General features: G+C 44.5%; 1 protein-coding gene across 1 annotated transcript in view; it reads right to left on the reverse strand.

Moving 5' to 3' along the window:
- The window catches only part of MST1R (macrophage stimulating 1 receptor), a 352,783-nt gene that overhangs the window by 17,241 nt on the left and 310,811 nt on the right, over positions 1–24,731 (reverse strand). Inside the window, exons 14-16 of the mRNA XM_069206831.1 lie at positions 17,759–17,845; positions 17,165–17,365; positions 15,261–15,341 (exon numbers count right to left, since the gene is read on the reverse strand). Coding sequence (XP_069062932.1) covers positions 15,261–15,341; positions 17,165–17,365; positions 17,759–17,845 — 369 coding nt within the window. The remainder of the gene's footprint in view (positions 1–15,260; positions 15,342–17,164; positions 17,366–17,758; positions 17,846–24,731) is intronic.

Here is a 24,731-nt window from a genome sequence, read left to right on the forward strand (position 1 = left end):
CTAATTTTTTTGACGCAAAACTGCGTTAGCGCAGTTTTGCGTCAAAAAGTATAAATATGGGCCTACATTTCTGGGGGAGACAGGGACAGGCCTTGGGACATTCCTATACAAAGTGCCTGCGGTCTGCGATGCCGCAGGCGCTGACAAACTTACACAATCACAAAGTTGTGAAGTGAAATAGAAAGGCAGACATATAGGGTTGTTTTCAAGTATGCTTTATTGTAATATACATTCTGCAATGATTCAAGTGTGGTCATGTGATGTCCGGCGCAGGTATTAGAGGGGAATGGTACCCTTTAGCACTTTTACCACTTGGTGTGTATGCTATTAGGTGCAGTATGTACGCAAAGTTCTAAAAAATGAGAGAAAAAAAATACTTTTCTCCAACTATATGGCTGCCTTGAGGAAGCAGAAATCTTGGCACTAAGTCCTGTCCAATTTATTTTTTTAGGTACAGCTTTGGATCAAAAACCACGGGAGGTAGCATGGAAATGCCCATTTACAACCCATGGAATGTCCCCCATCCCAAAGTAGCACCTAATTCTACTTTGAGCTACGATGTGCAATTTTCAAATGGAAATCAGAATTTGTGTTTTAAAGTAAATCACGGTACAACACTTTAACTAGGTTTGCATTATTTTGTGATGCAAAACTGGGTGAGTATATTCCCCCCCCCCCCCCAACTTTTAACTGACCTACATATTCACAACACTTTCTCCATCAGGCTGGGATCTCATGGGTCTGTGCACGTCATTAGTCCTCAGCACACCAACCAGTTATAAACATAGATATCTGTAGTCATTGTAAACAACTAAGCTTTCTTACCAGAACAATCCATTTCCACATATTAGTTTGCCTTGTATTTATTTTTCACTCTAGGTGACTGCATTATATTTTAGACGTAGTTATCAACCACGGTCAGAGCCACTGGTATTAAGTAGTGGAGACGACCACGTTTTGTGGCATGGTTGACTCAATTATGCAGCCATAAAAGGCAAATTATGAGCACATTTTGTGAAGTTATTATTTAATTGCAACATATTTTGTGATGGTATTATTTATTTTGACATTTTTACAAAGCTTAACAAAGGGGTTACATTATTAGTACCTGTTTAACAGCCAAATACAGGAGTAAGCAACTGAAAGGCTGACAGGCCAGATTGGGAATGGCTCTCCACTGCACGGTGATTTGCGTGGCTTCAGTTTTAGAAGCTTTTAAGGCGCTTGAGCCAGAAACAATTTTTTATTAAACTCTGAAGGTTATGCAGCAGAAGACAGATTATGTTACAAATGCATAAATATGAAGAGAATGCAGCTGCCACAGAATTGCATTATTTTAGTGGCCCTGCTCATGGTGCACTACTTGACAGGGTATTAGTAAAAGTCACAATCTGATCCACACACATATTACAAAAGGTTAGCTCAGTACAGTATGATAATACTTGTCAAGGTCGGTTGTGCTCAGTTTAATGTGAAATGCAGTCACCATCAAGTGACCCCCCATGAATTCCAAAAGCAGTAAATGACATTTTTGAACTGAGAATGTAAGTAAATGGAGAACAGGAAAACAGTTGGTGAAAGGTAACAAATTAGTGAAGCTTCAACACAGAAGCTTTGAAGATTCTATCACCAGCCATTGAAACGTGTTTCAGGGAGCAAATTAATTTACAGAAGCAACTCAACTTCTAGCTGTGCAGCTGTGAGTAGTACAGATATCAAGTATCTGGCGTAGGTGGTCGCTCCTTGAAAAGAGAAACAGTGAATTTAAGTCGAGACTAAACATAATTTATTCAAGGATTTAAAATGTGTGGGTTTTTTTCAGCTTAGGTGCCCCAATTTTTTAATCTGAATATATTTAATAAATATTTCATACAATAGAAAACAGAACTTTGACACTGGGGATAAAAGTCAGCTGGGTCTATAAATAAAACTGTATTCACAAGTTATCTATAAATCAAACACCAGCAAAATGATTAATGTTATTTTTTCCATATCTCTATCCCCATCTCCGTTGTAGTCAGGATCATAGTTCCCATGCTTTTGTGCACTGAGAATCAATTTTTTAAACAGGACAACATTGCTGTCTCTGTTTAAACTTTACATGTTGTTGGAGTGTGCATTGGTTATACTCTAACAATCTCTTACCTGATAGTATGCAGGCATTGGGCTGGGCAGCACACTGATCGTCCTCATTTTTCAGCATGAAACTTGGTTCCGAAGCATCAAGCAGGTTAGGGTTGCATAGCTGCCAACTTTCCCAGGCACTCCATTCAGGGTTTTTGTCTTTGAATTCTGGGACTTGTAGTGGTGGTTTCATAATTCAAGAAACAAGCCTACAAATCCCACAATTCAAAGAAAAATACTAGACTGAAGCAGCTTATAACACATGCATGTAGCAAACATAGTAGGGCTGTTTCAGAGGGCCTGGGGAACTAGATGACACAGAGTCTGGTTTTGCCAGCCAGTGGGTGGTATATGGATGTCCAAGTTCTCGTCCTGGGCGGGCTGCAGACAATAAAGAGTAGGCAGCCAACAGCTTCCACCTCTTTTGTCCTCAGTGGCACAGGACACTTTGAATCTGTGGGCGACCAGGTGCACAAAGAATGGGAAAAGCTGTGGAGTCTAAATAAATAGGAAGAGGGATTAAGGCTAGAGTGAACTTCATGACAGTATATTTCATTATTAGGGACGGGTCACACAGTCAAAAGCAGGGTCATAATGGGTTAAAGTGACCACATTTTGAGAATCAAAAAACGCGACATTTGCCAAATCTAGAAGTAGGACTACATTTTTGCATTGACTAATGGGCACAATTAATAAAATGGAGATTTGGTGAACTAAAATTGTTGCCTAGAATCACACAATTTATGGAAGCTGGGTTTGATCCAGAATTTCTGGTTCTACACTGAGCAATTCAGGAACTAAATGCATATCGCTTTCTGACATCAATGCTTTGTCTGTAATTCGTAGAGTATTAGATTAAAATGCAGGTGGCAGACAGACTCCATATTTTATTTTGGGCATTTTTAGATAGTGCAAACCTTGCCCAAGAACAGAAAAGTTCTTCACAAGACACTGACTGTAAAACATTTATTTTTTTCAGCACAGCAATATTTGCCCGGGTTCACAGGATGCGGAGAGGACGCCAATATTAAAAAAAGGGTTGCCCTTGTGACATGATCGGCAGCTGTAGCAGTAAGGCCATATATTCTCTTGTGAAAGCTCTGCTCGTTTTGGGCTCCAGGTTCCAATAGGACATCGAGTTGATTTACAGCCAGGCATCTGGCTCAAGCTTTTAGTGGCTTGCCCAGCTCGACATTCAATTTGGTTGCATTCTGGTACTTGTAGTGTTGCGTCTAGAAAAGTAAAAAGAGAGCTGCAAGATCCCGAAAGAAAAAAATAAAACCAGGACTTAATATGTGTAATATGTGTCTCCTAGACAGAAGGGAAGGTAGCGAAGGATGGGACAAGGATCTATAAAACAGATTGCTTCTTCTACAATCTGGAACCAAAAAACATACATGGCCTTCTTTTTAAAACGTGGTATAGCATCGAAGGTTTGCCAATTTGGTTGCAATTTAAATGAAAATAGTGCAAACGTATTTTCATTATATAGCCCCTCTCCTTTTCAAAAGTTTGTTTTGCAGCCAAGAGGAAATCTCAGAACTCGGGTGTCAGCTGAGGGTCTTTTCAGATGCTGATTTGCTCTTTTTATCTCTTGCTATGCTGCCTCTCTGAGACACTGCAGCACATCAGGGGACTCTCTGAAACTACGTTAAAACATTTAGCATGTGCCCTTGTGGAGATAAAGAGGGTGAGGGAGTGTCTCTGCTTATGGTGGAGAGGTGACATATTCCCCACATCCCCCACACTTCCTACACCCATGGAGCAGAGGGCCTGTGCAGTGCAATCATAACTTTACTACGCACGCTTCCTTTGGAAATAAGGTCTTAGGAGGGCACTCTGACATCAAAGAACAATAACACAGCTTTTGAGCTACCTGTTTTTCACCTCTAAAGCTAACTGTGAGATGGTAATTTCATTACCAACAAAATGTATATGTATTTTCTGTGGTGAACACACTGTGAATCTAAAGAATGTGATCTGTTTAAAATTTGCCAATGTCTGGCTTACTTAAGACATGGTTAGGCTTGTGAAGTTGGACTATTGGCATCTTCTGAACCAGTGACCTATCTGTTCTGTGTAGACTGCCTCCCGTCCATTATTATATTGATTGCTCACATGGCCTGCATGGCACAAAGCATTTTGGCAACAACTGCATAAATTTAAACAAGACAAAAAGTTTTCATATACTACGACATGCTGTGTGTCATAACACTTATTAAGCTCAACTGTACACCCTTGCCTCACAGCAACACTGAAAAACAAGCATTGGCAAAGGCAATGGGTCACGTCTATGAGAAAGCTATTGGCTTTGCCAATTACCTTTTAGCCTTGTTGTACAGATGTTAGCCATGCTGCACAGCATGTTGTATATGCTGAGCAACATGGCTAAAAGTAAAGTTAAAAAAAAGCACAATGGCCACATCATGGCACTTTTTTTATTGTTATGATGGGTAGGCAAGATTGACCACGGAAGGGGTGGGTGGCCAAGATCGACAACTGGAGGGAGGGTGGGAACATGCAACATGGACAATGCAATTTACCAGGATGGTAAAAAAAAAAAAAAAAAGGGATATGACGCAGCCAGCGCTGGCCCCATCATAGCACTTTTTTTATCTTGTGGGGATGGGGTGGTAACACAGACAACAGGAAGGTTGAAGGGATGAAGCAGCATGGACAAGGATGGATGGTGGGAGAGTAAGAAGCAACATGAACAAGGATGGGAGGTAAGAAGTAACACAAACGGGTGTAGGATAAGAAGCAACACTGACAAGAGTGGTGGAAGGCAGAGTAAAAAGCAACACAGAGCAGGGTGGGAGGGGAAGACGTAAAATGGACAACTGGGGTGGGTGGGAGGGTAAAGAACCAAAATAGACAACTGGGAGGAGTGGGAGGGGAAGAAGCGACAGGAAGAATAAAGAAATAAGTACATGAATCACAGTGAGAATTGGATGGACAGTGGAAGGACACTAATAAAACAAATAAATTCATGCTTGGTCCATGCTCCAAATGAAAGAACACAAAACATCGAAAAGCACTGGTCAATTATCCGGCAGAAAGTGTTAAGCCTGGGAGGGCAATTGTGGAGAGGCTAAAAAGAAACACACATCAGAAATGTCAAAAGTAAATTCAAATCCCATTGGGGCATCATGAATAGAGATGGACAAAACATGAGTAAGGCATTTAAGGAACCTATTTACAATAGGAGATTTGAACAAGAAAGGCTGATCAGGCAACTGCAAAAAAGCAGACATGGCAGGCAGATAACCTTTGAGAGTGCCCATAGCAGAGCCCTGCTGAGCCAGAGGAAGGATAAACAATAAGACCTCAGAGAGAGAGAGAGGTAGAAAAAGGATCAGACTTGTGTGTGCACCATGCCACAAATCGTTTCCAAGAACATGCATATACCATTTTGGTGGAGGGTCACCTGGATGGCAAGATTAGGTTACAGACTTCAGGAGGAAGATCAAAAGGTGTAAACTGCAGCTGCTCAATCTCCACACAAGCAGGTGGAGACTGTACAGGTTTGGGTAAAGAACCATCCCCTGCTGCTGGGACAGAAGATACTCACAAACGGGTAGTCTGAACTGAGGTTCAATGGCCATGCTCAGTAGCTCGAGATACCAGACTCTCCATGTCCAGTCCGGAGCCACAAGAATGACTTGGGGCCAGTAGTTTTTGATCTTTTTGAGAACTAAGGGCAAAAGTGGTACTGGAGGAAAGACATACAGGAGGCCAGAGCTTCATTTGAGACAAAAAGTGTCGCTGAGTGATTGCCGTCTTGGAAACTCCAATATGCAATACTACGGACATTGTGCATTCTGTGGAGGCAAACAGATCTAACCAAGACTCTCCTCACTGCTGCAAGAGACCTTGCGTCACCTCCGGATGGAGACGCCATTCGTGATCAACTAAGCATTGTCGGCTGAGTTTGTTGCTCTGGCATTCAGAGAGCCCACCAGATGTTGAACCACCAGGGATATACCCTGTTCCACCCATGTCCAGAGGTGTAGAACCTCATGACAATGGGTCCATGACACACCCCACCCTGCTTGTTGTAGTTCCAGACGCCTGTGGTATTGTCCGTGAACACCTGCACTACCCTTCCCTTGAGAGAGGGAAGAAATGCTTTCAATGCTAGTCTGATCGTCCAGAGTTTCAAGAGGTTGATGAGGAGTCCAGGCTCCACCAGAGAACAGTTACCTCTGATCTCTATGTCTACCTGATGGCTGCCCCAGCCTAGGAGTGACCCATCCATCACTACTATAAGCTCGGTTGGGGGAGGGAGAGAGAGCTGCCTCTTTACCCAACTGCGGTTCGACAGCCACCACTTCAGAGCTCACGCAGTTCCCACCGAAATCCAGTATAGAGGCTGAAACATCTGTATCATACTCTCAATATATACTAGACTCACCGCTCAGTGAGATAAACCCAAAACTGCACTGTGTCCAGAACAGCTCCAATGAAAGGGAGCGTCTGAGAGGGAGTCACGTGTGACTTCAGCACGTTTATGGCGAACCCCGACAAATTCAGGAGGTCCGCCGTAGTCTGGAGGTGGGAGAGGACAACCAGGGGCGAATCTGCCTTCAATAGCGAGTCCTTGAGGTAGGGGAAGACTGAAACCCCTGACCTGCGCAGATGAGCTGCGACCACTGCCATCACCTTAGTGAACACCCGCGGGGTGCTGGTAAAGCCGAAGGGGAGCACAGCAAACTTACAGTGCTCGTGGCCTACCGTGAATGGCAAGTAAAATCTGTGGGCAGGCCATATGGTAATAAGCATCCCGCAAGTCAAACGCAACCATACAGTCTCCTGGGTTCAGGGCAGAAAGATCCTGAGCCACAGTGAGCGTTTTGAACTTCTTCCTGAGGAAGAGATTGAGGGACCAAAGGTCTAGGATAGGACAGAGGCCCTTATATTTATTGGGTACCTGAAAGTAGCGGGAATAGCAACTACTGGCACAGGAATCCTATCTAAGGCTCCCTTGGCCAAGAGAGCCGTAACATCCTCTTGGAGAATTTCCAAGCAATCCTCTGTTATGCGATCGTAGGATGGTGACATGGATAGATTGGCAGTCTCGAAGGAGAGGGAGTGGCCCCTTCTGATTATCTGCAAAACCCACCTGACGTGATGGACTGCCAGCAGAGCAGGTGATTGCGAATCCTGCCTCCGACTGGTCCCTGGTGGGGAAGAGTCAGGCTAGAAAGGTTTGGAGGCAGCTGCAGAATGGGGTGGGGGCAGTTGACTAACCAGACTGCTAGCTCCCTGATCCATGAGGACTGTGGATCCCATGTCCCTGGCCACACAGAGGCTGGACAGAAACTGACATGGCGGGGCACCCCTTCCATAGCCACAAAAGGGGCAAAAAAGCAGACTAAGGGGGGCAAGGGGCAGATGCAAGGCCCAAGGACCTCGCCGTAGCACAAGTATCCTTGAAGTGCTCGAGCCCACGTCTGCATTCTCCTAGAAGAGACGGGTGTCATCAATGGGCATATCCATAAGGTTGGACTGGAGAACCCCTAATAAGCCAAACATCTTCAAGGCCACTGATGATGCAACCGCTCTGCCCAGTGAGTTGGTCATGTACAGTCCACATCAGATTGTGAACTTTGCTGCATTTCTCCCATCAGCAACTGCTTGGGAAAGTACAACTCAGGCCTCCTCCGGGACCTGTGGCAGCACTTGCACAACCGTATCCCACAGTATGTGAAAATAACAGCTCAAAAGGCATGCAGTGTTCATGGATCACAATGCTAGTTTAGCAGAAGAAATCATCTTCTTCCCAGCATCTTGGATTCCCTATCTAGGGGTGCAGAAGGGAACATACCCATGGAGGTGGCGGCTTGGCTCAACAAGCACTCAGGGGTGGGTGTTGTGTTAGGAAATCTGGGTCACATGTTGCACGGCGACGGGAAATTGTCCTGTTCAGAGGAACCCCTGTGCTGGGTTTGGACCAGGTAACCAGTAGGACATCTGTAAAGACTTTATTAAATGGGAGCAGGGTTTCAGAGGATGAAGCCCCAGGTTGAAGACCTCTGTCGGGAAGTAGGTCCTGACAGTCAGCGAAGGCAGCTCAAGGTCTAGGACCTCGACTGCTCTCCGCACCACCATTGAATAGGACGCTACCTCCTCTGCAGCCACATTGGGGAGGAGTGGGGGGAAGCCTTATAGTATCTGGAGAGGTATCCGGTCCACTGGCTTCACCCTGGTCCATACGCAAGTCCATTGTGTCTTGGAGCTGGTATTCCAAAGGGTCCAGCGACCCTCCCATTCCTCACTGTAACGTAGTCCGTAAGAATAAGGCTCAGAATCCAACATAGGGGGCAAGGCCCCTGCCGGTGCAGGAGTCGGCGTCGTATAACGTCCATCCAGCTCCGTGTCGGATCCGGTAATGAGGATCAGGCTGGTGCCAACCAGGGGCCCACACAGCACTGGGAGGATCACCATCAGGACTGGAATGAGGGGACGGTCGAGGTGGTACAGCCATTGCCAATCCGGATCCGGGAATAGATCCTTGGGTGCCCTATGGTCCAGGGCCAAAGTCAATGCACCAGGGAGTAGAAATACTCAAAAAGATTTGACAAAAGTCTAAAAAGACCAGTCGAAAAGTGACTGAGGGGTAGCTCTCTCTTCAGATCAGTTCTGACTGGCGTGGGAAGGAAAGAAAAAATCTGACGTAAGAGTGCCGTGGTGGCACCTATATAGGACCCACAACATCATTTCTTGCTCGGATGACGCTGTTGTCAGAGGCGGAGCCGATCAACGCCACATAATGGCGCACAAGGGTACTGCTTGAGAAAAATCTCCACATCCAGACTGACGCCTGGGGAAATTGTAAGGTAAGGAATCTACAACTAGATGTCTCTATCAAATGAACAGTGTGCTAGTAAAGAACTGGTATGATAAAAGTGAGCATTAGGTACATTTTAAAGTAATGTTCATGTCCACCTGGCTTTCTCTTTCAAAACAACAGTACATTAGAGTTGGGAAATGTATAATGTTGCAGGGATAGATGTTCAAATGCTGTAAGTGTTCTGGCACATCTGGCATGTCTAGCTACCCTGGTGGAAGCTGGTAGTATAAAGATTTTCCAAGCAACCTTCACTCTACCCTCCTGTATGGGGTAAATGATCCAAACTTCGTATCCATAGGTTGTTTCTAGGCAGGTCTGCGCTATATAGATACCTGGATGTGCCTACATACATACATGCGAAGGAGCACACTTCTGCCTTAATCCTGAATATAAGTGGGAGTGGCAGAGTGGTGGGAATCCATTTTAGCCCTTGAATTTTGTTTTAGACATCAACTTTCTACCTTTCTATATTTTACTGACTGGCAGTGAATCTCACTTAGCCAGACAGTGTTGAGTGGAGGTGAAGCTCTAGGCAAATTGACAACAGCATTCCACAAAGTGTATATGATGATGGGATGAAGGGATCTTTGTTGGATCTAAAGAGACAGCATCTGATTAAGATATGAACTGCATATTTTTTATCCTAGTACTGTCTCGTTTCACCCACTATAAATTAATCTTCTCTATACACTGATTTGAGAACTTTGATTGTCAACCTACATTCATGTATTTCTTTGCGAACATACACTATACTCAAATAAAATCTCTCATTGTAGGGCTTTACCTCATGTGCAAAGTGTGCAGACACCCCAATCTCACATGTGGATTCTAATTTAACAAAACCCAAAAATAAATGTAGAAAATAGACACCGATAGACTAACAGAAATTGACAAAGTCAACAGATGAATTTGTGTACAAGTGGGATGGCTCAACTTTGCTTAGATGAGCCCTGGATTACAGTTTCCTTGTGCAGTGAGATGGGTTGAGAGAAGTGACGATTGGCAAGATTTGTCCATCAGAAACACAATTTCTTTATAAAACACTCTTTCAGTAATGTATGATCCTGCAGAACTCCCAGGATGCAGTATCACTCATCTATGACAGGAAAGGAAAAATACATGAAGAGATTTACTGTGCTGCAAGATAATTATAATTACTTCCATACAGGAATAATGCCCTCCAACACTCATTATCAAGAAACGATGGGTAAGGAGTTGTAATGTCCTTCTGAAAACTGGGCTGGATTCTTACAGCTTTTTGAGCAACAAAGTTTAACTTGTGTGCCCAAACAAAAAATGGGTAATAAAGTCTTACTGCTGAGTCACAGAACCAAACATGGCAGATTTTACCTTTGAAGATGTAATTTGTTAATATAGATTTCATAATATTAATTCCAGTATGCAGAATTTCCACATTCAAAAATCTACATTGAGAGGGAGTTTTTTTTGTTGTTGTGTTTTTGGATCATTGGATATGCACTCGAAGTAGGACTGTGGGAAAAACTACAGCACCACCAAAAAAAACAACCAGATGCCTTCCAAATGTAGTTTTTGTTTTGTTACTTTTACTGCGTTTTCTAAGACATTGGCCAAATGTCAGGCTTAGTCTTCTGACAAATTCTTGCTTATTCTTTTAATCTGAGGATTGGTGCTTTTCCTTCTCTGACTGCAAAGTGAGAGAAGTTTGTAAAGTGAATATAAGACTATGTTGATAGGGTATAGGGAGTGTGAAAGAAAAGGCTCTAGGATATTTTCTCCAATACACAACAAAATTTAAATAACTAAACGGACAGTATATATATTTCAAAATCTATCAGCAGTTAAAAAAGAACAAATGCAGCACATTTTTTGTAATTCTGAAGTGCTGTGTAACAAATATTTTAATAATATAAAACCAAGACACTTTACTTGGTGAATGACTATAATAAACATATCCTGAAATCCCAAACATCAACTACTGCATGTACTTGTGTCTGTCAAACTGCACATCCGTAAAATTCTTTGGCAAATTAAATGGAAAACATGCTGTCTAAATGACAGTGCGCTATTGCACCATGCTTTAGTAATATACTTGCGACAGTGTGCTCCAAAATGCACCACAGGCTTCAAATCACACTTTTACCACTTTCCTGCTGAACTGAATGGGTGTGGCTCATTTGCTACACTTGTTCTTTGTGTGACTCTTGTAAGTGTACGTGAACAGGACAATATGTTATGTTAACGGGCATCTGCCAACAATCTACAAGAGAATGCATCTGATGCAACAATTACTTATTGATACTGGCTCCACTACGAACTCAATGGTAAGGTTTATGGGGTTACCCCTGGATTTAAAGTGGACAAGTACCACCTTCAGGGTTATCTGGTGATAAAAGTAGTCTTTTATGGCTTTTTGTTCCAGTGTGAGGTCTTTTCGCAAATTAATACCTTTGATCATTAATTATCTAATCTCATCTCACACAAACTCCATAACGGTTAGTACACCATGAGAATCAACTTGTATCAAAAATAATGAGGTCAACAGATGAATAATGCCAACTACAAAGAATATTTGGTTGCGAAATTCATTTAACCGGGACACAGGAAGAATGTCTACCTGGTCAAGGTGCACAGTGACGTTAGAGGGAGGTTAAGCAAGGCTATTGTGGGTCTTGAATAACTACAAAGAAAAGGCGGGAGAGACCTAGCCCTGCCATAAAGTAGAAGGCGTAGCATCCACATTTGAAAAGAGAGTACAGAACGAGGAAGCATAACATGAAGTAATGTCAGAAAGGGATGAGATGGCACTACTGGGATTTTAAGGGGACGCAGAGTGAGAGGGACCTACCAGCTCACGGTATGGGAAATCTACAATGTAGCCTCAGAGGGTGAGAAGAGAAAAGAATCACTGATGGAAAGCAAAGGTTAGAAGCATAAGTGTCTAGATCTGATGGGAAAAAAAGGAAAGGAGTAGCTTTATGAGGAACTGGAGGGACGAGATACTTAAAATGGGGGTAAAACCACCACACAAAGGAGATCAAACATAAGAACTGTGTTAAACGTAAGAAAACAGGACATGGTCTGTTAAAAGAGAGCACAAATTGGGATCATCTACAAGTGGCAACACTAGACAATCGGACACACTTTGAATGTTCAGAATTTCAGTTTCGTTTTGCAACAGTGAAAAAGAAGGGTGGATGTCAGGGTGTACATGCAGCTGTTTAATGAGAATACATTACCTTCTGCCCATTAGGAACTTCATTATATATTACTTATTATGCAGTTTCCAATGCTGCAAAAATGTTGGCGGCCCAGAACCCTACCCTATTCTGTGGAAAAAGGTTATCTTTGATTTCAAAGATTCATTTAGGTTATGGGTCTTTCTACTGCCAGTACCTGCCAAAAAAACGTTGTCTCCAGGAAGTTGAGAAGAAGTCACTGTTAGAGGTATGGTTGCAAACCCATCCAGAAGTGAAAAAAATCCCAAGGTAATTTTGATTATCTTGTTCCCTGATGCTCCTTTGTGTCATAGATTAGCATTGTTTTTACTTCTAAATAAAGTATGTTACAGTGCAGACTTCCGTGGAAAACACCAAACCAGACTATCCATAGTCTCAGCATCCTTCCCAGGTTGAAAGACAAGATTCACTACTGAGAACTAGTATTCTGTGTTGTTGATTTAGCTCGCATTAACTATCACCAGAGTGAAAAAGAGGAATCACTTAATCAGATACCAACTGAACTTCAGAGAGCTCAAAGGTGTATAGCAGAATTAGTTCCAACAGAACCTTACATTTTCTAAAAACAAAGTTTCTTTGATATCAACTTGTGGGTCTATTCTTTGCTGGAACTCGATCGTAACGTATGAGCAAATACATTGAGTTGTTGGGCTCCACTGTGTAGTTAAAAGTCGAAGAGCATGTTTTTTGGGCACATGGTATATTCCGATTCCATCTTATATTCACATATTTCAGTAGGAGGGATACATATATTTGGTTACATTGTACTCTATCACGAGAGAATGAAGAGGGGATCCACATTAACAACACTGGGGCATGAAAATATATTACTCAAATATTGTAATGCAAAAGTAGCAAAAAACGGATATTTATCAGACCATCTTCTCTGATATTACAAGCACAGCTTTCCTGCTTTGATGTTTGTAAAGGTTATGATGGGCATGTCAAATAATGTTTATATCACTGCAAAAATCTGAATTTCTGGCTCCAGAAAGCTTTCTTCGTTTAACTTCAGAACCGAACCAAAATGTCTTAAGCAAAATCTACAAGACATTGCTAGGACACAACTGGAGCCACATGCACTTTTTATGGAGGACTTTGCTGCAAAACATTTGACTCATTTACTAACCATGTCCCTTGCCAGAAATGCAGCAGAATTAAATTTCTGAAACAAAATGTACTGTAATAAGAATCCACAATATTATGATAAAAAGTCAGAATTCAGCAATCAGGCTGACCATGTCAGATCCAATGTACAGTTAACCTGATGACAAAGTGACAAAAAAGAAGAGAGCAAAACAGTCTTATAAACCCAATTTTCAAATAAGTCTCTCTGCAGCATAACAAAAACATAGACTGACAATTCATTATAAAAGACTTGAACAAAAAATTACATTAACCCAATTTCTAAGAAGATGAGTGGGACATGGAATGAGAATGAGGCAAATAAAGAAGTGGAGTCTTAGTAGACATTCTGAGCGAGCAGCAAAAGACAAATAGTATAGAAGCAAAAGGGGAGAAACAGGCTTGACAAACGTTAGTCATCATGAAAGGCATTTTGTGTAGTTGGATTCTGTTTCACAATGGGTGATCTGGATTAGGAAGCAAGAAGCAGAAAAGGCCTAACAAGTGTATGGAGTCTAAACATGGGTCACAGCAGAAGATGTGAAAAACGTTTAAATTATCACAATTAGGCAATTACACTTGAACTACATATCTCATATCTTAAGAGACTTAAATAGTCTCATCTTTATAACTGACTTGCTGCAAAGAAATGTCCCTTCTGTAGGTGTGGAATGTTTTGTTAAAATTGTTTCAGGATATTTAGGTTTACACTGCACAGCATCACAGTTTTGAATCTCGGAAAAATGTTTAAGCGTGTCACCCTGTGTCAAGGGCTTTCAGTATTGCGTCCATTTTGTACCGAATGGCTGAAAAGAATGGCAAATGGGAAACAGCTCTGATGATTTAAACCCAAATTTTTTGTCTACGAAAATTACACAAATGTCTTAATTGTTGGTACTAATAAAACAAGTTTCACTGAAGTCACAAAGCATGTAGTTGTATTCCCAAAAGAGATTTATATACAGGCAGCAGACAAAACTCAGGACCCAGGACATTTGGACTTTGAAGGTACCTTCTAAGATGGCTGAAAGTGGATCACAAGACTGAAAATTATATTTAGAATTGTTGGTCTTCGCTACAAGTGGATGTAGCCTCAAGTGATCAAGAAAAACAGTAAATATACTAAGAGACTATTCCTATTATTCCTTGGTCAATAAGGGCCAGTGAGATTTGACATCACTTGTTGGGTGGACAGGTGAGCGAGTGTGTGCATTAGTGGATAAGTTACCATTTGCACAGAGTAAGCCTTTTTGTAAGAATGTTAAGAACTTGACAGAGCTCACACTACTATTCTTCAAGAACTGTAATTTATTTGGCTAAAAGTATGGCATTTGAAAGGTTGTATGATCATTATTCTCCAACAAAAATATGAGGTGTTTTAAAAAGAGATATTAGTAGGAGGCTGCAGTATAATAATTAACTACCAATCTCTTGAAGCAAAATGTATATAGTACATCTTAAATTGTATGAACTCAAGAACTGTCCTGGTGTCCTGTGATCCATCTGTGATCACGGCCATCCTTCCACATCACATTCTCTCATCATGGTTCTTTAAGTTCCAGCCTCAACATTGTAAGAATTGTTACAAAAAGTGACTATACACATTAACCATGTCTTGCGAAAGCCACTTTTCCTTTCATTTGGTGCCATTCAACTGCTCCCAGCATTGAGAGCCTCATGATACAAACCTCAATAGTAATGTCAGGGCCAAAGTGAGAACAATTCAGTCATGAACATTGGGATGAATTCCGATTTGCATTAAGCTATGCGTCCTAAGTCCATCACATAACTTATCTCTGCACCATTAAAATGTGGCTTACTATGTACGGCATTAAATGATTACTACAAGTAGACTGATGATCTGCATGGGTCAGCAACCTGTGGCCCAGTGTTCACTCATAAAACAAATTTTTTAAAAATCCAAGCCCTGGCAAACTTACTGTTTAACGATTTGACAGCACAGTGGACTTCTTTCTGAGATGCATCGATGTAGGTACCATGATAAACACTCCCAAAATGACCTACAAAAATGGCCAGAGATTAGTCAGGGAAGATGCTTTGTTTCCTTTTAATTACAATTGATATTAGGACTGTCACTTTTGCCACAAATGCACACAACTATTCTTTGCAAGCTCTTTCTCGAATTATAATATCCTGAAAATCAGTAAGCCATAACACGTGTTACCAACACACTCTCACAATCGCCAGAGATACCTTAAATTAGACTTTGCTTGTTTATCCTACTTTTATTACTATGTGGGGGGAATGCGGAAGAATAAGGGCACTGCCTCTATTCTTAGTGGTAACAGGGTGACTATCTTCCTCCCGTATGCTAAGAATTTTCAGAAAATGCATGAATGTTACTTTGTATTTGATGGTAATTCGTTCCACTGTTAGCTCTTTAGACACACTGCCACCTTGCCCATACACTTGATAAATGCAATACACAGGAGTTCATTTAGAGGCACCCAACAAATCACTGAGTGGTGAACTGCGATGGATATGATTGCCCATGATTTCTTTTGAACTTTTTGCTCTTACTGATTTCTATGGTGATTTTGCTGCCTCAAGACTGTTCACCCTACCTACACTGATGCTGTGCAATAACCAGGCTGTACATATTTGGTTTTTTGAGATGATTATTAAGTCTTTGTGGAGGTGGAATCCAATGTATGCTGTTGAGAGGGCAACATTGGTTTGTTCTTCAACAGGGCCAGATTAATGAGTCAGCCTGAGAAAGAAGATAAAGGTTAACAGTATAGGTAACGCTCATCACTTCATGTGCTCTTTTGATGAGACCAGGGGATAATCAAGCAATGACTGGTCCAGTATGACCCATTGTGCCTGTGAGGTGCCCTTAAAATCCATAAATAAATTTAGATATTCCTAAAACAATCTGGATAGGAGCCTTACTATTGCAAACCATTTTTACGTTTATTCTTCCTTTCATGTGTATACTTCCTTCCTGGTCTGCATTCAAAACGAGTATGAACCAGCCATGATAAGGTTTCACAAATGAGGATTGATCCATCCAATTCTAAGGGTTGAAGTGAGCATTTACTTTAGTTTTGAAGCTAGGTTAAGCATAATCCTTTCCCTCATGCTCCTTTGTTAAATTAAGTATAGAACAGTAAATTCCTACACCAATTTCCTTGCCATGTCTGCAAGGTGCACAGCTGCACCAGAAACACCTTGTTGACCAGGCTCTCTTTTTTCAATGATGAAGTCACTAAGTTCAAGGATAGGAGGAGGTGGACAGCAAACAGCACAAATTCCTCAGCCAGAGCTAGAGAACTGAACTCCACAGAGGATCTTGATAGCCACGAGTCAACTGCACAATGTTTTAACACAAATTAACAAGTCAATTTGTGTGGGACACTTGTATTGAACATGCTGAGAAACATTAGGGTAAAAGGATCAAGGCTACATTTATCAAACCTTCAAAAGATGTTACAAACGAATTTCAACAACAGACTTTGTTCCTTCTGAGGTTGTAGATGAAAGCTAAGAGGAGTTCATCTACTTTTTTCTTACGAGTGGGAAGAAACTGCAATCGCAACAATATTATGATCTCAAAACTACCATTGGTTCCATAAAGGTATATGAAGAATGGTGGCGGTAATAGGGCTTGAACTGGAAATAGTTATTAGCCATCAAATAGAGGCTAAAATTGGTCCTTTATATAATCATTATCAACGTAAGACAGAGTTAACTATTGGAAAATAAGTACACCAAAGAGAAATGAAAAATTTCTAGACAATATGAATTCTTTACTGTGCCACCTATTGTAATTTTTAAACTCAGTAGGATGCTACCATCTTCTCTTTCCCATCCTGTAACTTACCCTTGCCGATTATCTGGTCTCGGTGCATGATCAGTCGCTCGTCAGGAATCAGCACATCCTTCACTTCCTCTAGAAGGTCTGGGCCTAGGCTGTCAAGAAGGCTGGTTGGCATCACAAGCAACTGCATAGTGGAGCCACCACTGCTGCCTGTGTAGTCCACACCCCTGAAAACCAATGCTCCAGAACCACTATTTGGGGTATCTGTTGCGGGGAAAGAAATTCAAAACTGTTATTAGCTACTAAATATTCAATTAAGTTGTTAAACAATATACATGTAACGGCATAAAAGGTAAGATTTTTGAGATGTTTAATAGGATAAATGAGGATAAGGTTCCCATAACAGAGCACAAAGCTCAAACTGAATCCTGTAGTGCAGACGACAACCAGTGCAAGTTCAAGAAAACAGTAGTCTTATGGTTGAATTTACCAGATTCAGAAATCAAACCTGAAACTTTGAGAAAATACATTTCAAAGAAGATCACCAATCAAGGTAACGTCAGGCCATCCACAAACCACCTATCTCTCTGCAAAGGAGAGAAAGCTACTGTTTCTGAAATAAATTAAACATTGAAATTCTGGAGTGTGTTTACTTACAGGATTCTCTATAGTCGCTGGTTAGGGGACTTTGAAGAACTCCATCAACTGTTCTACTGCTTACCAGCCGTTCCAAGTGCATTGTAGCTGCAAAACACATAATGAAAACTACTTAGGAGATATTTATACAGCAATACAAAACGACAGTGCAAAAATGTCCATGTGAGAAGGGACTAAATGAGCAAGAAAGAAGTACAGGGACTCGAAGAGGATTTCAGGCAATAAAAGGTCAAGGGAGAGATAATGGCAAATAATAAAGATGAAGGCATCTTCGCATTCAAGCAGCACGGCCATCTTGGAGTTGTGTTTTGTGACAGTAGAAAAAGCCTTGAAAGAAGGTGTACACACAAGCCGCTCACACACCTACACACACAAGCCGCTCAAACGCCTACGCACACACACAGTCATTGTTCACTGATTTCTACCATAAACTATGGCAAAAACAAGCACAGGCAAAGCCAATACCTATACACCCCTCCGTCACAGTTGCAACCGGCTAGTTTTGCTTTGGATCCACATACTACTGTTTGAGATTTCAGTCTACCAGTGGGATAGCTCACGTATTATCTCTGTCAGATTTCAACTCCAATGCACTGTTCTGTGTGAGAAATTAGGCTGTCGGTTGAGGACAAGACACGGATTGAAGGGCTTCCGACCAGCATCCGCCATCTGGAAATAACCTGCCTGCCAGACAATAAATGTGGCCTGCTTCTTGGTGTATGGGGACCCTGATGTATTGAAGTCACTCTGCCTCCGCCATTAAACCACAGTTGCAGGGGATTAACATTTTATGCCCTGATCAGTGGGCAGAATGACTGTTCAAAATGGCAGTCTACATACCTTGCGGGCTGCAGTGTTGAAATAAGCCTCTTGATGGCTCCTGGCCCCACCTCTGTGGCCTGCTTACTCCGCCAGAGACACTTGAGAACCTGTGGGCAGTGTGCCTGTCTGCGGGTGGCATTGCCATCCTGCTGTGATCACCCGAGATGCAACCCAGCTGTGATCAGAACAGCGATTGATGACTGTGCGTGGGTGACGCCTGCAGTGGTGCGTCAGCGACACCCAGGAGGCCGCGACCTGGAACCTGTAGTCTTGCGAGTTTTGGCAGGTGAGACCATGAACCCAGGGGCATTTGGGAGCAGGCAGAAAGCATTGCACTTCACAGGGAAGAAGCATTAGGACTCCGAAAAAAAACAATAGCCAGTAGCTGGGATGCGATTATGGCTGACCTCCATTCCGATATACCGTACACCTCCCACACAGTCATGAGATGACAAAATGTGCAACCTCATGAATGTAACACAACCCACTGATATGCCCCAGACTGCATAAATGCTAAAACTCTCCACCCCCATAGATTATTGAGTGCAACACTGCAGATTGGTCTTGATGTTATCAGCCCTACACAGCCTGCCTGTAGACAGGTGCCATAGTCATAAGTGGTGGGAGGGTTGATGGTAATGGGAATAATGGCCTAGTTAGTTTAGTTGTTGAGGGGTGTTTTTTTTTGGGGGGGTGCATGTAACTGATACCACACATGCTATTGTTATTATTGTTATTATGCCTGTAAGTGGATCAGCTGCAATGTTAAAAGGTGGAAGAAAAAGAAAAAATATGCAATAAACAGATGTAAACAAAGAAAATGTGGCAGATGGGGGGAGCCATGGGTTTATACAATGGACTAAACTCCTTTGCCCGGGTTCCACAGCTCAGGACTGCACTTCCGTTATAATATCTGAGTCTTACACAGTGGGACAAGGAATGCACTGGTCACATAATATCTGACTCTTACACAGTGGGACAAGGTTTGAGATGGGGTGTCCACTCTCCCTATTGCTATTCGCCATTGAGGTGGAGCCGCTGGCCTGTAGTGTGCGTACAGGTGGGTTTAATCATGGATTGGAGATTTGGGACAATCTCATTATGAAGCACTTTATGCTGATGTGTTGTTGTTCCTTAGAGATCTGGGTCTGAACTCACCCGGAGCGATAGACCTGCTGGAGTGCTTTGGTGAGGTGTCAGGCCTGCACATTAATTGGCAGGAGTCCCATCTACTTCCGCTCGGCAGGGATGGCCCACCCACCAGAGGATCTACATGGCCTCGCCTGGGATGCAGATTGCTTGAATTATCTCAGAGTTAAGGTACATCACGATCACCAAGCTCTATAAAATGGTAATATTGAAACGGCAATCTGCACACTTAGATCGAGTGTCCACTTCTGGACATCTCTACCCTATGTGTTGCTGGTAGAATAGCAGTGGCCAAAATTGTGGTGTTCCCGCAACTGCTTTATTTGTTTTCATCACTGTCCCTACTGGTCCCTCGCAGTCTGAAAGTAAAATGGGAAACAAACCTTGAGCTACAAATAACGGATGTGGATTTGGGTAAGTACTGGAGCACATACCTACCATATCCAGAATACCAGGTTTAAACTCGTTAGTTTCTATTTCTTACACAGGGTTTACATCACACCTGGCTGGGTTAACAAGTTCAATACCTTGGGAGCCGCCACATGTCCTCAACGTGGGGAGCTTGGGGTGGAAGTGTACCATATGGTGTGTCCTGCCTTTTTTTGGCCGGGTACTGGGAGGCAGTAATAGATGGTGTCAACACTATAACCCACCGAACAATCCCTTGCACCCCTACTGCTTGCTTCCTTGGGGGTTTCCTGCATCCAGCAAATACAAAACGACTTTCAAATTCATCGACTTAGCACTGATTCTGGCAAAAGGGGAGCTCACTATGCCCTGAAAGGTCCCCACGGTCGAGATTGGCTAAGTGGCGTGAAGAGCTCATCAAGTGGGCGGGTCTGAAAAAGGCAGTACAGTTTCAGGGCCTGAAGTGAAGATGGGGGGCTACTGAAAGAGCAAGGGCATGGGAGCACCTGTTAGGTTGCCTAGTAGCTACAGAGGCAGATTTGGAAGCCAACACAACCACTAGTTCTGACAGTAGGGGACTCTGAGAATGGCAGCAATTGCCTTGTCTTGTAACTGAGGTGGGATCTTGAAAGGTGGCGTCTCCATATACAGGCGAAGATCTGCACGACTGGCATCCAACACAAGCTGCTTTGTATACCAGCATTGCAGGACATGGGCAGAGGATGGAAATGATTCTAGAGGGGTTGTTTACTATTAGTAGCAGCAAGACCTATACACTGATAAGATATATACACATGTATTTCTTGTAAGAAGCATGTGGCTTCTTTCCGAACATCCTGCACCTGTACAGTGTGAAAATAGATTGCCATTTTGCTTACAGTGTGTATTAAGTATATTGCCTAAAAGCACAAAGCGCCACTCAAGTTTATCTGGTCATGCAAGACCGAGTGAAAGTCACAAGTTCAGACCCACGCGATGGAGTGTGGGCCCATAGAGGAACCAGCTTAGTACTACTGAAAAAGTTCCCAGTGGAGGAGGCTGCAAGAAGCAGGGACAGCTTTGTAGATGGTTATCACTGTAGCGCGAAGAGCAGGCTGGACGTCCCAGACATGCTTCCCTGTAGCACAAATACCCTGTTTTGTGTCACAGGCGATCATTGCTGTAGATTCACGTTGGCTCTCATCGCGGGCTGTCGATGCAGTAGCACGGAGTGCATAACCCACATTGCTGGTTGACGCTGGCGGACGATGTAGCTCAAACAGTCGGGTTTACCTGAGCTTCGCACTGGAGGTGGCACAGTCAGTGAGATCTTGACACGAACGGGCCCACTCGTGGTCACAAAGAGCCCAAATATTAAGGATCTTTCCTTTTTGAGTCAGAGCAGTGCTCTCTGATGCCAGCCAAGGGTCCAATACATGGGGAAATCAACTCTTGGGGATCAAGTCCTCACTCTTGCAGAGGCCAGCAGGGCTCAGGCAGTTTGAGTTACAGGTCTAGGTAGCAGGCCAGCTGGGCAGATGCACTGACTCCTCAGATGCTTATGTCCCTGTATCTCGAAACAGGAGATCAGTCAGCCTACCCTCCGAGTCACTCAGTCTCAGATAAAGGGAGCAGGTCCAGTCTTCCTTCTCAGTGAGCATGGCAGGCCTCAAGCAGCAGGGTGTTATTCTACTGTAGTATCCACAGGTCCAGGCGTGTACTGAAGAGCGGGTCTGAGGGTCACCTTCTTATACCTGGTTCCCACTTTAATGTTTCTGGGGTCTCCCCACATAGGTTCCTGGGATTTCCTGCCTCTCTGCCCGGGTCCCAGTTTGTCTGGGGTCACAATAGGCTAATGTGAAGTCTTTTGTGTGTATACTGAGGCAGCCCCACTGAAGTGCCAGTATGGTAGGTGACAGCTCCACCCCCGCGCCCTGGCAGAGATGGACCACACTGCCAACATCAAGTCCCCTTTTGTGATACTGTTTGGGAGGAGTACACAAATGCTACCTGCCACTTATACCTAGTCACGTGTCCCAGGAGCAGGCTGCAGGCAACAAATGGTTAGGACAAGAAAATGACAACTTCCTAAAAGTGGCAATTTCAGATTTGCGACTTAAAGTACAATTCCTCAGATTCCAAACATGTTTTTCCCACCTGCTCCCAATTAATCTTTATCACTTAATAAATATAATAAGGTAACCTAATGGTATCCTTTGAGAGAGTTTGAGAGCTTTTCATACCACAACATGAAACTTAAAAGTACATGTTCGGGCGTGGCCAGGTGCTGGCTAAGATGGCCGACATGTAGAGGCGCTCCGCGCCACTACTAAATAAATCCCCCAAATATCCTGTTCTGGATCTGCATCACCTGAGCGGAATGTATGCCCGAGGGGGCTGGAGGAGAAGGTGTGGCAGGTCCTGGTGCCGGACTGCACTGTGAGCGCTGGGTCCGATCGTGTGCCTGCAGGGGCCTGGAAGCCGAGAGATGCCGCGCGGCCGGGAAAGGCCCAACACGGCCGGGACACAAAGACAGGGGACAGGGCGCTCGGCTGGGGCCCCAGAAGTGAGCCCCAGTGGTGTTGGGAGCGGAGGAGTGGTGGATCCAGGAGCCAGGTGGCGCAACTGAAAACTTTGCAAGGGCCTGGAGTCCGAGACACAAACATGGCCGGAGGGGGCAGGCGGCCAACTGGAGGCAGCGACGGAGGAAGGGTGGCCCGGCAGGGCCCCTAGAAGTTGGTCCTGGAGGCACTGGAGGACGTGATGCATCAAATCCGGGAGTTGGGCGGTGCGGTGAGTGCAACGCTTGGTCAGGTGTCGGCGCGGCAGCTGACAGAAGTGGGCCCGGTGCTGACTGGTTGCAGTGCCAGACGACGGGACTACTGGAAGTGGGTCAGAGTGGCTGTGGGGGGCCCGTGGAGGTGAGGTGCTGCCCCCCCCAACTTGAGGATTGTGCCGTGGAGGTGGGGCACCTGCAGGAGCCCATGATTGGCGTGGGCCGGACCAACAGGTGATAAGAGGAACAGAGCAGAAGACCAGCGGGAGAGTGGCCGCCTGGGATTGGGGTCTGGGGGTCGGTGGGGAAAGACAGATGGGGTGACCTGGATCAGACACCGATCGGTTCCCCTCCACCCCCAACCCCACACATTCAGCACTCTTTCTGGAACGAATTTGCAGAGTGGGGAGGAGTAGGTGTCTGGATGGGATTGATGTGTCACCGGAGAGATCCGTTGGCGGGGGGTGGGCTATCCCGTGGCCCCGCATCTGAACTGTGAAGAGAGTATGGGACCTGTGCCTGGCGGGCCCCAGCGGCCTGCTGAGAGAGGTCATATCTAGTATGGTGAGGACTAAAGGCCGGCATATGCAGCAGACCAACAAGATGGACAATTATGCAGTGGCCGGAAGGCCAGGAGATCCTGGGGCTGCGGGAGGCGACATGAGGATGTGCAGACAGGGGATGGAACAGGACCCCCTGCGGGAACCCTTGCTGAGCGAGATTATGGCCGCGATTCACAACCTGAAGGGCTCCCTGGAGCCACGGCTGGATGCTGTGGTGGTAGATGTGGGCCTTCTTCGGGCCGACTTTCAAAAAGTCTTGGACAAGGTCTCAATAGCGGAAACAGACATAGCCTGTCTGCAGTCTACGTCCAAGGCACTGGAGGAGCAAGCGCGGTTACTCACGACGGAACATGAGCACATGGCGGTGTGCCTGAAGGACCAGGAAGGACGGGCGCGGAGGAATAACATCAGGGTAGCAGGAGTACCAGAGGGAGCCAAGGGCCCGAGTGTTGAACTCTTTGTGGAAATCCTGATTACTGACCACTTGTGCCCTAAGAGACTGTCATCGTTCTTCACGGTGGAGCGGGCGCATAGGGCTCCGGTTCCGCCTCCGCCCCTGGGGGGGCTCCCCCGAGGACCATTATAGCATGCATCTTTAATTTCAGGGATCGGGATGCAACCCTCCAGGCCGCCCTCTCCAAAGGGGACCTACAATACGAGTCGCCACTGTTCGGTTCTTCCCTGACTTCACACTACAGGTCCAACGGCAGCACCAGAGTCAAGAAGGCTCTGGGGGACCGAGAACTAAAGTACATGATGCTCTTCCCGGTGCTTCTGAGGGTCATTGTGGAGGGAAAGACCTGGCACTTAGCTTTACCGGAGGAGGCCTGGGAGTGGCTTGAGGGTTCGAAAACAGTGGGCCGCCCGGATCTTTGGAAGGAGAGGGTGGGCCCGCAAGTATGAAGAAGATGACCTCTCAGACGGAGCGACAGGAAGGCCCGACGGACGAGTCAGCGCCCTAGTGCTGGGGGTGGAGGCGACTCAGCTGATGCCTCCTCGGTTCTGGCAGGAGATACAACAGATGATGTATAATGCATTGCAATGGGGGTTTGTTCTGACTTGACCACAGACATACCACAAGTTGGAGGCCATGTCTGGTGGCGATGGTCCACCCACACAAGAGTATTTCATGTTTTGGGCGACAGGCACTCCACAGTTTAGGGGGGTGGGCAGTTTAGAGCCTGCTATGCGGGGTTGCAGGGTGGGGGGAGTTTTCGCAGGGGGATGTTATTTTGCAGTTTATGGTTGTACCCAGTTTATGTGCCATTGCATAACA

The sequence above is a fragment of the Pleurodeles waltl genome, chromosome 9, assembly GCF_031143425.1.
Source record: "Pleurodeles waltl isolate 20211129_DDA chromosome 9, aPleWal1.hap1.20221129, whole genome shotgun sequence".
NCBI lineage: Eukaryota > Metazoa > Chordata > Amphibia > Caudata > Salamandridae > Pleurodeles > Pleurodeles waltl.